The sequence below is a fragment of the Melanotaenia boesemani genome, chromosome 18 (assembly GCF_017639745.1).
Source record: "Melanotaenia boesemani isolate fMelBoe1 chromosome 18, fMelBoe1.pri, whole genome shotgun sequence".
NCBI classification, from domain to species: Eukaryota; Metazoa; Chordata; class Actinopteri; order Atheriniformes; family Melanotaeniidae; genus Melanotaenia; species Melanotaenia boesemani.
The window spans coordinates 23,729,012-23,741,398 of record NC_055699.1 but is presented as its reverse complement, the minus strand read 5'-3'; the positions used below and the strand labels follow the sequence as shown (position 1 = coordinate 23,741,398).

At 40.4% G+C, this 12,387-nt stretch overlaps 2 protein-coding genes across 4 annotated transcripts in view; both read left to right on the top strand.

Moving 5' to 3' along the window:
- LOC121628724 (NACHT, LRR and PYD domains-containing protein 12-like) overlaps positions 1-12,387 on the top strand; it is a 2,607,341-nt gene that overhangs the window by 351,414 nt on the left and 2,243,540 nt on the right. The gene's annotated exons all lie outside the window — the stretch shown is intronic.
- The window catches only part of LOC121628732 (NACHT, LRR and PYD domains-containing protein 12-like), a 67,348-nt gene that overhangs the window by 36,054 nt on the left and 18,907 nt on the right, over positions 1-12,387 (top strand). For all 3 annotated transcript variants that reach the window (XM_041968027.1, XM_041968028.1, XM_041968030.1), the window contains 3 exons: positions 768-838; positions 1,726-1,841; positions 6,470-6,516. In XM_041968027.1, the coding sequence (XP_041823961.1) occupies positions 768-838; positions 1,726-1,841; positions 6,470-6,516 (234 nt within the window). The remainder of the gene's footprint in view (positions 1-767; positions 839-1,725; positions 1,842-6,469; positions 6,517-12,387) is intronic.

Below are 12,387 nucleotides of genomic sequence, written 5' to 3'. Positions count from 1 at the left end.
GAACCTCAGACTTAGAGAGTGATGATGCCTCTCTTTGCCTGTATTGTGTCCCTCCATCATCTTTATTCAACACAGTCTTGCTGATTAATAATACAGTGGACTAAAAGGTAAATGTTGATTGTTTAAAAGAACAATTTTTAATTTTAATTTTTTAATGTTGTCCATTTTAACATATTTAACTTAAAATATGATAATCAGTCTTTTAAAACTCAAGATGATTTAATTTTATTTATTTATTTATTTATTTATTTTTTTTTATTTATTTATTTATTTTTTATTTTATTATTTTTTTTATTTTAAGATGATTTAAATTTTGGTGTATGGGAAATAGAATTTAAGGAGAGAAATTGTCTAAATCATTGGGTTGATTAGATGTTAATGGTTGAAGGTCACTTTGACCTCACAAAACATTTACATTGATTATTTGTGCTTAGGGACACAGTGATGAGCCAGAATATTTGTTTATTCTTTTTTTTTGTTCCAAATCAGCCCTTATCTGGTCATCAGTGCCATAGCGGTTTCGGGTTGTGTCGTTTAGAGCAGCTCAGACTAGTTTCATCACATCTCAGTCTGATTTCTGAACATGTCATCCAAAAATCAAAAATTCTCTGCAGTTGGGAGATGTCACAGTGTTTAAGATCATTAGTAAGATTATATAAAATAGATTTCACTTTCAGATTTATTGGGACTTTTCTTAAAGAGAAGACATGTTTCTGTCAGTTGTCTTACAAGTGTTTTGATTGAATTGTTGTTGTAAACTTGTCAAGATTTTCCAGTGCTGGGAGTTCTGTCGAGTTGACTAGACTCAAGAAAAGTGAAAGGGCTGGTGTGATGGAAGGTGAGTGCAGACCAGAGTATTCTGGATCCAACTCTGTCCTGTCCAGTAATAATTATAACAATCAATCAAAAAACAAACAACATAAAACATACAGTATAAAACATATAAATATAAATCTAAGAGGGCAATAGAATACAGAAAGCATAGCTGGACAAGCAGTTGCTGACGCCTATTGAGTCAGCCTTTCAGCGCTTTGAGACATTTTTCAAAGCTCTAATAGATCAGCTCCTGCAGTTTTAGGTCAGTCTGTAAGCTGTTCCAGGCTCCAGGGACAGAGAATTTAACAGCCTGTTTGCCAAATTCAGTGCAAAATTTGGGGACTGTCAGTAAAAGAAAATAATTAAGAGTGCAGACAATAGTGTCTTGACTTAAATGAAATATAATCATAAAGGTAAGATGGAAGCCGGCCAAGAATAGATTTATAGATAAAATAATACCAATGTGAAAATCTACGTATGGATAGGGAAGGCCACTGAATTGTGGCATAAAGGGTGAAGGGGTGGATGAGAGCTTTGCAGCCTGTCACAAACCTTAAGCTACCATGGCACACTGTCCATTAATTAAAATGAGCATTAGAAACAACACGTCCCAGCTCTACAGCACTAAAGGATTTATTTTGAATAATACTCAAAACAAGGGCTGAAGAACTCAAGAAATGCTGTCATGTTCAGATAAAAAAATAAGTCTCCCAGGTTTGTGTAAGGAAACAATAGGTGCAGTTTTTTATAAGCTAAAATGACAAATTATTATGTTAGCAAACTGCAGATCTGTTATTCCTTTATTTATTTGTTTATTTTTGATAAATGTTTTGAATGGTTATGTTAAAAGTGTTTTTCTGTTTCATGTCCCATCTGTGGACATTTGCTGTGTTTCCTTTTTGCTGTTAGATAAGTCCGACTGCTCGTCAGATCCGACAATACCAATCATGCCAGAGGACAAAGAGATGTTCAAACAGCAGAAGCTTTTGGGTAGTGACACTCTGACTGTGCCAGCTCTTTGGAAGGTAAAGCCAATATATACACCTGTGGCGAAATGTGGATTTTGATGTTGAAAGTGATAACCAGTAATGGTCACCAGGGCTCCAGGCTAACTTTTTTTTACCAGGACCACAGTGACCCCTAACTTAAATTTTTAGGAGCGCAAGCAGAAAATTTAGGGGTGCACACTGAAATGTTCTTGCGAAGCAAATATTCACAATTCCTCTCATTTTCCCTGTATTAGTGATAAATACTTGAGCAACAAATTCAGAAATTACAATGTTTACAATTCACATTTTTTTTGTGCAGCAGTTGACATAACATAAACAAAAAAAAAACATCTTACTGGTCGCACTAAAACAAAACAAGTAGACATAGAACTTGTCAAATCAGATCCGATTTGATTTGATTTTCACTTTGTAGTCGAAGCAGAACGGCATCTTTGTCACCATCATCCCCCAACGGGCATGGTATGACTTGTCCACAGAGTTCCTGGCGATAAACAGCTTCAGGGACTGATGCTCCTCTCCAGCCACTGTTCCCAACTCCTCAGTAAGAAGAGTAGCTATTGGCTGTCCTAGAAGTCGCTAATTAGCATAATTAGCCTAGTATGTATAGTTGTAATGGATGCTACCATAAAGAGGGATGTAGTGGGAAAGAAAAACAATGATAAAAAGACAACCTAAAATGTTTAGAACTGCAAAAATAAACAAATAAAATAAATAAACAAAATAAAATAATTCTGTCAATATTTTCTTTATTTTTTTTAGTTCAGTTTGGATTTAGGAGTCTGGAACATGTCACAACACTTATTTTTGTTCACACTCAATCATTAACATACATGACTATCCGACGGTGTACCAGCGCAGGATAATCCAGCAGCAGCTTTGTACGTTTCATTTTCAGCCTGGTCATGAAACAGAGGCGAACGTTATGGTGTCAGATTTAAGCCATAAGTCTAGGGGGCGCAGTAACACACCCACGATAAAATGACACTCTCTCACACGCGTAGATATTAACTTTGCGCGCACAATCTAACTGTCTCACACACGTAGATATGAAGTCTGTGCACAATCTAACTCTTCAGACGCTACACTACAGGCTGCGAGCGAGGGTGTCAGCTCTGCTCGCGCGGAGAAAACACTTTTGACACTTGGGGGCGGATCAGGAGACGTGGGGGGGTTGAGCCTTGTCCTTCTTATGATTGGTCACTTTCAGCCCCGATCCCGCCATCACGGACATCATTTTTTTTCCTGCAAGACAATTTCCGGTCATTCGTCGGCCACGTACGTCATCGCGGTGCGCGAAGTACTGTCCCAATTCACAGAATTAGAAGGACCCTCCAAATCCACCCTTCGAATCTGTGCTGCCAGATCTGTATTTCTGCCAGATTCGTATTTTTGTCGACTGCGCATGCGCATCGCGGCGGCCATCTTGGACGCTGAAATACGGCAACACCGTCTAGTCAAATCTGTGTGGTAGACGCTTTTTAGCTTATGGTGAACAACTTTTTTTGCCTCTTTTTGCAGTGCATTATAACAAGTGCATAACCTGTTTGCAGCTAACTGTTAGCTTAAGGTACAAACCTTTCATTAAAAAGTTGTCAACAACACGCCGAATGTCGGCTTTTTCTGTTGGACCCAAGCTGGGATGAAACACGCCATCAGCCATGAAGGCTTGAACATTGTTGAAGAAGACAAATCCCCTCATCGCGAAGCTGCAAAAAGAGGCAAAAAAAGTTGTTCACCATAAGCTAAAAAGCGTCTACCACACAGATTTGACTAGACGGTGTTGCCGTATTTCAGCGTCCAAGATGGCCGCCGCGATGCGCATGCGCAGTCGACAAAAATACGAATCTGGCAGAAATACAGATCTGGCAGCCACAATCTGCACTTCGTTTGGCCTCAAACGAAGGATGCTGGTGATGCATCCTTCACGGCCTCTTTTCTCCCACAATTCGTTGCGCACAGGACGGTGGCGAATCAGCAACCTCAGAAGAGTCGTATTAAGTTTAAATAAAGTTTTATTTAAAAAAAAAGTTCGTTTTTTTTTTAACTACACTTTAGTATAAACGTTACAAAACCAAGTACATTTAAAGCATGTTTGTTAAATGGTGACATTAAAATTCGGTAATATTTGATATTCAGTTACTTTTAAGGGGTTAATGAAGTGTGTACCGGCTGGAAAACAACAGAGCCTCAAACCGTTTTTTTTTTTTTTTTTTTTTTTTTAAACTGTCGGTGTTGCCGCTCCGTGTTCAGCGTCTACTGACGTTTCCTACGAGTAATTTCTGAGGTTTAAGTGATTAAACGTCCTGTGTTGTTGCTATGGGAAATTCTTGTAGACTAGGTAGGCTGTCCCATTTCACGAACGTTAGGCAGACTTCGAAGTGTGTAGACTACGGAGGACACTTGTAGCCTACGTAGTCTGCGCACTTCGAAGTGTGCAGACCCTGAATTGGGACACAGAAAAAAAATGATGTCCGTGAGGGCGGGATCGGGGCTGAAAGTGACCAATCATAAGAAGGACAAGGCTCAACCCCCCCACGTCTCCTGATCCGCCCCCAAGTGTCAAAAGTGTTTTCTCCGCGCGAGCAGAGCTTCACCTCGCGAGCATAAACGGCGAGAGAGAGAGCGCGCGCAGGTGGAGTCCTGCTTGCGCAGAGCTGACACCCTCGCTCGCAGCCTGTAGTGTAGCGTCTGAAGAGTTAGATTGTGCACAGACTTCATATCTACGTGTGTGAGACAGTTAGATTGTGCGCGCAAAGTTAATATCTACGCGTGTGAGAGAGTGTCATTTTATCGTGGGTGTGTTACTGCACCCCCTAGACTTATGGCTTAAATCTGACACCATAAACGTCGTCTGCCCTGAATGCAGCTGCTGCTGCAAGAAGACCAAGCCTCGTATGAGTGCTTTTGGAAGGGGGAGGGGTTTGCACAGCACCCGCTCCTCATTGGGAAGAGTAAACTACATTCATTCACGTCAGTCTCCAAAAGTCTCCAATAATACCAGAAAAAGTCGCTAGATTTGTCGTTAATCACTTTTTTAAAAAAAAGTTGCTAGAGGGGTCTGAAAATTCACTAAATATAGCAACAAAGTCGCTAAATTGGCAACACAGAGGAATAATATATTCCCCCAAGACCCTCCTCTTTCGTCGTTCGTCCCCACTCACACGCACGTTGGCTCTCGTCTTCTTCGTTGGTGTTTGACTCAGCAAACCAGCAGCTAATTTGCGCGTTGCTGTGAACTACTGGGCTAAAGAGGGAAGCAGAAGTTTGTTAGCGACCAAATAGATTCAATTATAACTAATACAAGAAAAAGACCGGCAAATGTATTGGTCACCATTGCGCGAGTAGATGAAAAATTCACTCGCACTGTCTCACATTTTAGTCGTAAAATGCGACCATTTGGTCGCAGTCTGGAGCCCTGTCACACAGAATTGTTGCACGACAGTGCCACCCAGAGGGAGTGCTGCCTCTGGGAACACTCCTAACACACCAGTTCGTTTTACACCACCAGGCAGAGACAGGTCAGGTTATAAACATGGTTTATTTGGGCACAATGAAACAAAATAAAACCAAGAAAACTCAAATAAAACCACAGCTAATTGAAAAGTATGGGGCTGGGACCAGGAGCAGCATTAAACTAAAACAGGAGAAAACTCACAAACCAAACCACCCATGCTCTGCATGCTGACAGGACATGCGTGTAGAAAAAGCCACCACCAGGATAAGGAGGACTGCCTCGGGTCCCAGCACCTGCACACAAAATAAATGTTAAAAACCAACGATAAAATAGTATAAGACTTTATAAAACACAATCAATTAAAATTGCCTACACAGTATAACCACAAAATAATTTAAATAAATAAAAGAAACTGTGCTGTTGCACTACAAGCACTTTAATGCTCGTGCACTATCTTCATAGAGCCAAAACAGCAGGATGCCAGGGATGATAAGTCCACCAGGAGGATCAGCAATTATCCAGCACCCTAGAAATAAAATAATAATTTTATCATAATGTCTGATAATGCTGATTTGTGGTTGTGTAACCTGAGAACTCACCAACGGTGCAGCATCAGCAAAGCCCAGAGGGGACGGAGGGACGCCAAACAGCACGATTCCTCTGCAGTATAAAACCATAAGCAGGGAGCCACACTACATGCAAAAGGAATTACGAACCGAACTGACTCAACACGCACTGGCGGTACCACACCTGAGCACCCCTCACCACAATCACCTCTCCCACACGAGCGATTAGAAAACAGATAAGCCATCTGCCTATCTGTATTTCTGAGCGGAAAAAGCAGCTTGTCTTACCCAATTCCGAATGCGTGTAACAAAAACGGCCACGCCAACCAAAGCACACAGGCATGCCGCTATGACCTCCAGGAATGCAGGAAGAGAGAGTGAGGTCTTATGTGCTACACCTGGGCTTAAATACTCACTCAGCGCCACCGCCTCATTAGTACGCCGTAATCCTGACAGCCCAACACCACACCATGGTCTGGAGAAAAACACCTCCAGCAACACAGATATAATTTGACTTTCTTCATAGGACCCTTCCTGCGAGCTGAATTAACTATGATGACTAGTTGGCCATTACTTACTCTAATCTTGTCCTAGAACTAATTATGTGCCTTTTTATGTTTCAGGGTGCTCAAACTGAACTACTGACTGAGTCTGGAAAGCCATTATACAGGTAACCAAAATATAGAATGCCAAAAACTTGTAACTAACTACCTTAAAGTGGGTTATACTGCTTCAGCTGAAAGTTAGCCTTTCCACTACAGTTTAATACAGCTGTTTTCTGATGTTCATGCAACTTCACACGTAGAATAAGCTTGTCACCATTCTAGGATTTCAGTCTTGATGCTGAGAAAGTACTCAATACTGGATACTATGTGTGAATATAGTGACTTTAGAAAGCCTAATAAAGCATATACATTAACATTACATAAACAATCAAAAACAACAGCAACAACAACAAACTCTCCTACTTGCCTTCATGAAAATTGCGAGAGCAAACACGCATGAAGGGAGATGGTGTTGAAAGTGATGTCCTTCCCTCGCTGCTGCGCCCGGGCCATTCAACGCCTCAGTTACATCCTCAACCTGCTGTCCAAAGCCCATTTTACAAGTGGAAAATTGAAAAAATCTAACGTTGTGGTCTACTTTTCTACCTTTTTTGTCATGTGACTGAATATGGCAGTCTTTCACACAACACAAGACTCCCATTTTATCAAAGATTACACCATGGTCTGGGTGAATACTCGATTCTGATTGGCTGGAAGGTGTCCATTATAAAGTAACAATAGACACCTATGAAAGAAGTTCGGGTCAAATACACTTATTGTTGTAAATTATTAAGTTGACTAAACGGTAGTTGGTAACCGTGGCAACAGAAACTCAGATGACGGGCAGTAGACGCCAGATCAGAGCATGCTGCAGGCTTATTGAACGATGTAGGAAACTATTTGTGAACTTGTCGCATCTTCCTCTGGACACACATAAGCTGTATAAGCTGCACCCGCCCTCTGAAATGATTCAGGCTGTGTCCTAATGTCCACCCTACTCCCTAACCCCTTGTTCACTACATAGGGCTGGAATATATAGCACACTACATAGTGCATTAATTTTCTTGGCAATTCAGACACGAAGTTGCATATTTTTTCCTCGCCACAAACCATGTGACTACCGCAGTCACCACGGCAACCACAACCCTCGTCCAAATGTCATTCCAAATCCAATCAAAAGTTGTATGTAAATATTTTTATTTTTATTCCTTATGTTGTATTTTATTCTTTGTTTGTTTGCTTATAGGTTATTTCGCGCAGCTCAATTTTATCGCCTCCTTGCGCCATGTTAAGTTTCTGCCCGCAATGCATTGTGGTCTTTATTGACCCGTCTAGTGACCATTGATGCTCACTACTTTTCAAGATACATTGTGGGTAATTTTGAGTGCCCTACTTTTTTCTGTGGACATTCGGACACTCCGACGAAATGGCGTGACCCCTATATAGGGCACTATGTAGGGAGGAGGGTGCACATTCGGACACAGCTTCTGTCACGTAACATAACTGCAGCCAACCAAGCTGCAGGTTCTGTGTCAGAGCCGGTTACCTTGGCAACGCGTCACAACGAAATAGTCCTCTCAGCCGCTTCTTGTGAAAAACTTACGATTTTACTGGTAAAAACAACATTAACGCATTAATAACTTAATATTTTTTTTCTTTCATAATGGACCCTCTACTTTACATCGGACAGTTCACGCCTTCGCGTCGTCCATTAATTTATGATAATGGCCTCCTCGTCGGGCATTATGCCTTACTTATATATTTTACTGTATAACTTATTTGTAGTATTCTTGCTTTTTGTGTTCAACTATTTCTATTGTGGTTTATTTTCTTTTAGCATTGTTAGGAGAACCTGGAATTTAAGAATTCCACTGCCATTGATTATTGATGTAATTGTTGTGCAATGACAATAAATTAATTAATTCATTCATTCATTTTACCACAAGTCACCCCAAAAGACATACACCCAAAATAGCTAATGGGCAATAGACCTGAACACTATGGGAAAGAAATCCCACAAAACTAGTTATTATTTCACTTATTATGACTTCAATTGTGCACATTGTCATTGAAATGTTTTAAATCTCTAATTTGCTTCTAATTAAATTTTTATATGTATGAGCATTTTCATGTTCAGTGATCTTCACTGATTTATTATGTATAACACAGTGTTATAATAAATAATTGTTGCTACTACTGATGATGATGATGCTGCTGCTTCCTCTGGGGCTGCTGCTGCTTGTGCTGGCTCACCAGTCTCCATTTCATCTGTCCTACCCTCTCATGACATCAAATTAAGTCTGTAGATTAACATTTGTGAAAGAATAACGCAAAAATAAATATCTTAATGTAAACAAGTGGGCTGCAGCAAATACAAAATGTATCCAGGTAATTGCAAATTGAAAAGAAGCTCATTTGAATATAAAAATTCTTTAAGTTGATCACACACAAGAGATTCAATCATTTTTGACAAAATGCACAAATTTGATATTGACCTGTAGTTGGTTAAAACTGTCGGATCACCTCCTTTTAAAAGAGGAACAACAAAAGCTGACTTCCAAGCTGATGGAATTTCTTTAATTTCAATCAAAAGATTAAAAAGTATTGTAAGAGGCTGTGCAAAAAAATCAGCAGCCATTTAAAAAAAAATAAGGCTCTATCAAGTCTGCTCCAGGAGGTTTTCTGTGATTTAAACATTTGTACACCTTGTACACTTGCTGCACAGTAAAAGGTACTAAATGAAAACATTTGAGGGTTTATACATGGAGTCGTTGAGGCAGCTCCTATAGCGTCAAACAAAGAACCAGATGCCACAAAATGCTTGTAAAGTTATCTTTCTTTGGCTGAGCTAAATAACCATTACAAATTTCCATGTCTGAATCAGACATGTCTCCTACTGGCTCCTCCTTTGTCTGTAGCTCATCTTTACTACCCTCTTCAAAATAATGAAATAAAAAAACAGAAAACAAATCAGGCTTATAATAATACAATGTTGTAATGTAATACAAAGTTTTTAAAATCAACATCTTCCAGCACAATGAAAGCATTAACCTCTCCTGGCTAAATAGAGCCGTCATTCAGAAATGTGAATAGTACTATGGAGTACACAGGAGGTACATGAGATAAATATAACACCAGGTAATGAAAACTTTGAGTAATTAATAATTAGTAAAAAATAAATAAAATAAAATTGACATGAAAGAACAAAATAATGTTTCCTAGAAAGCATTACTATTGAAGTATTTCCCATGTCATCTTTGCAATTATAATTTTTTCTAAAAAGGGGTTTGCCCTGATCCGGTCCAGGGTACAAGACTGAAAAAAAAAAATTAAAAGGGGTAAAGTACTGAAAAAGAACCCCTGCTATAGAGCATGAGCAATCATGATTCAAGATATGATAACATGTTTTTGTTAAAATTTGGACTTAAATGTGCAGCCTTCATTTGTGTTGAGATGTTGCAGTTCAGTTGCATTAATTATTAACTAAGTATATCTAATGATAACTAATTCTAACTAAGGATAACTAAGGATAGCAGCTTAGGTAGCACTAGCATACCTAAACAAAAATGCTGTATAAGTCAGAATGATTGTTGGCTATTGCAGACACTTACATTTCCAAACCCTGATTATAAGACAGCCCTCATTTTCCATAACCAATCTTCAGAAAAAGACTATCAGTGTTTCCCCTAACATTATACCCCTACCAGATCAAATTGAACTATTCTTATCTGATTTCTATGCAATAGCAAGTCACAGCAGAAGTCCTTTAAGTCTCATTTGCTCAATGAACGGTTTATACTGAGTTCTTTTATTTAAAAACTAAATAGTCTGGTGTTAATTATCTGATATGCACATAGACTGTGTAGGTAGGATATATAACATGACATATGTCAGAACTGATCTCTCTTTCGTGCTCTCGGAGTTTCCCCTGAGATGCGCGCACACACTGACACTTGCACACGTGTAACATAATCTAATGTCTTGGTAGCGATCCCTGATGGCGATCTGCTTGTGTCAAACAGAAAATACACATATTTGGGACAATACTGTATATCTTACCCGTTACTTTTCTTCTAAAAAAGCTAAGGAGCTAAGTAACTGCGTTTTTTTATATTTTCTGTCCATTGTGCTAGCTCTGGTTTGCCGTGCTTCGACTGCTGCTGCTCTCTCCTCTGCACATGCGCACACAGAGCCCCCCTGGTTATTGGCTGTGGGTTTGTGGGGCTATACCTCACTTCCGGTGCTCGATGAAGGCAGACGCTTTTCTTCTCTCTCCCTCCTCCCCACTCTGCCCTGCTACTTGTCCTGTCAACCCTGAGCCTCTCTCTGCATTTCTGTCCTGAATCTAGAACCATGGATTTGATCAGCTGGTCCCTAAATGCAATCGGCCAAATTTATTCGAACCGGAAAACAGGCGTAGGGGAGCCTGCTTGTCCTGGCAGAATGTTTTCGGCAGGATATGTGATGGATTCCTGGGGAGTGTGGAAAGTGATGTGCCTGTCGATCCTGTCCGTGGAGGATGCTGAAGATGTATATCAATTCGGTCTCATGATAACTGGGTTTCTGCTGTTTGGAGCAGGCGGTTTCCTGGCATATCGCAAAATTCGGACACTGTCGGCGGCCACTGGCAAGCTGCCGGATTTCTGTGCTGGTGTGTGTCGAGCTATGAACAATCAGACTTTGGCGTTGCGGGAGCTAAATCGTAAACTGGAGGCTATTCTAGCTCAGAATGGCAAGCTGGTTGCGATTCCGGAGCTTGTACGCGGGGTGGACACCAACTTGGAGAAGTTGTCGGCTTGGCTGGATGGAAATTGACCCACAATTCGGATGATTGGAGTCGCCAGTGGGACCACTGAGAGACTCAAGGCAGACGAAACAGCTCTGGCCTGAAACTAAAACAAATGCTGTTATCTAATTCGGCTCCCTGTACTGGCCTTGGATGGCTGGTAGTGATGCGCGGGCCGCCCCCTAACCCGCGGGTCCCGCGGGTAACCCGCGGTTCGGGTTGGGGCAGGTCAAAGAATTTTCGCTTCACTGCGGGGCGGGTTGGTGTGGTTTACTATTCTGAAATATCTAGTTCTATCTATTAATTTTATTTTTTGTCAAACTGAAAATAAAGACCTTAATCAGTGTGAAGGGGCTAAGCCAATGCTTTAAGCCACTGGTATGCAGATCCGGAATTGTGGTTGACGCACCTTTACCTGATGTAGATGTTAAAATATGAACTGTCCAGACGCTGCCAGATGCGATTAAAAATCTGATTTATTTCCTGTTGCTTCCCTTTTATTAAGCATAAAACAGATAGAAAATGCACTTTCACAGCCTGACATGGTAAAGCATGTGTCATCAAAACCGATTTTCCCTTTCCGGCCTAACATGCCCTTTACACACGTCATTTCCTGCCTTATATAGATTTACGTCAATTGGCTCTTACATACCGGCCCCTAATTGTTAGACATAACAATTCATAACAAAGTTCATTTTTAAGTCAAAATATGACCCATTAACCTTAATTACAAACACATAATCCAATATTTATATTCATACTTCTTGTATTAGACATAGTTTGGTAATAGGACGCTCAAAAATGCCAGCTTTTGTTTGTAGCTTCACAGAGCGAACAAAACCTTTTTTATCAGGAATCACCTCCAAAACCTTCCCTAGGCACCAAGAGCCTCGAGGTGCTGAAGAGTCCATAACCACAACAATGTCCCCTTTGATCAGATTTCTTTTAACTTGGTTCCACTTTTGTTTCTCCTGGAGTAATGGTAGATACTCTCTGACCCATCACCTCCAAAACAGATCAGAGATGTATTGGACTTGTCTCCAGCGTCATTTCATGTACATGTCTGCTGCATCAAAAAGTCCAGGTGGTAATGCTGGCTTTCCTCTTAGAAGCAACAAATGGTTAGGTGTGAGGGGTTCCAAGTCATTTGGATCATCTGATAACCTTGTGATTGGACGATCATTTAGAATGGCTTCAATTTCACACATAA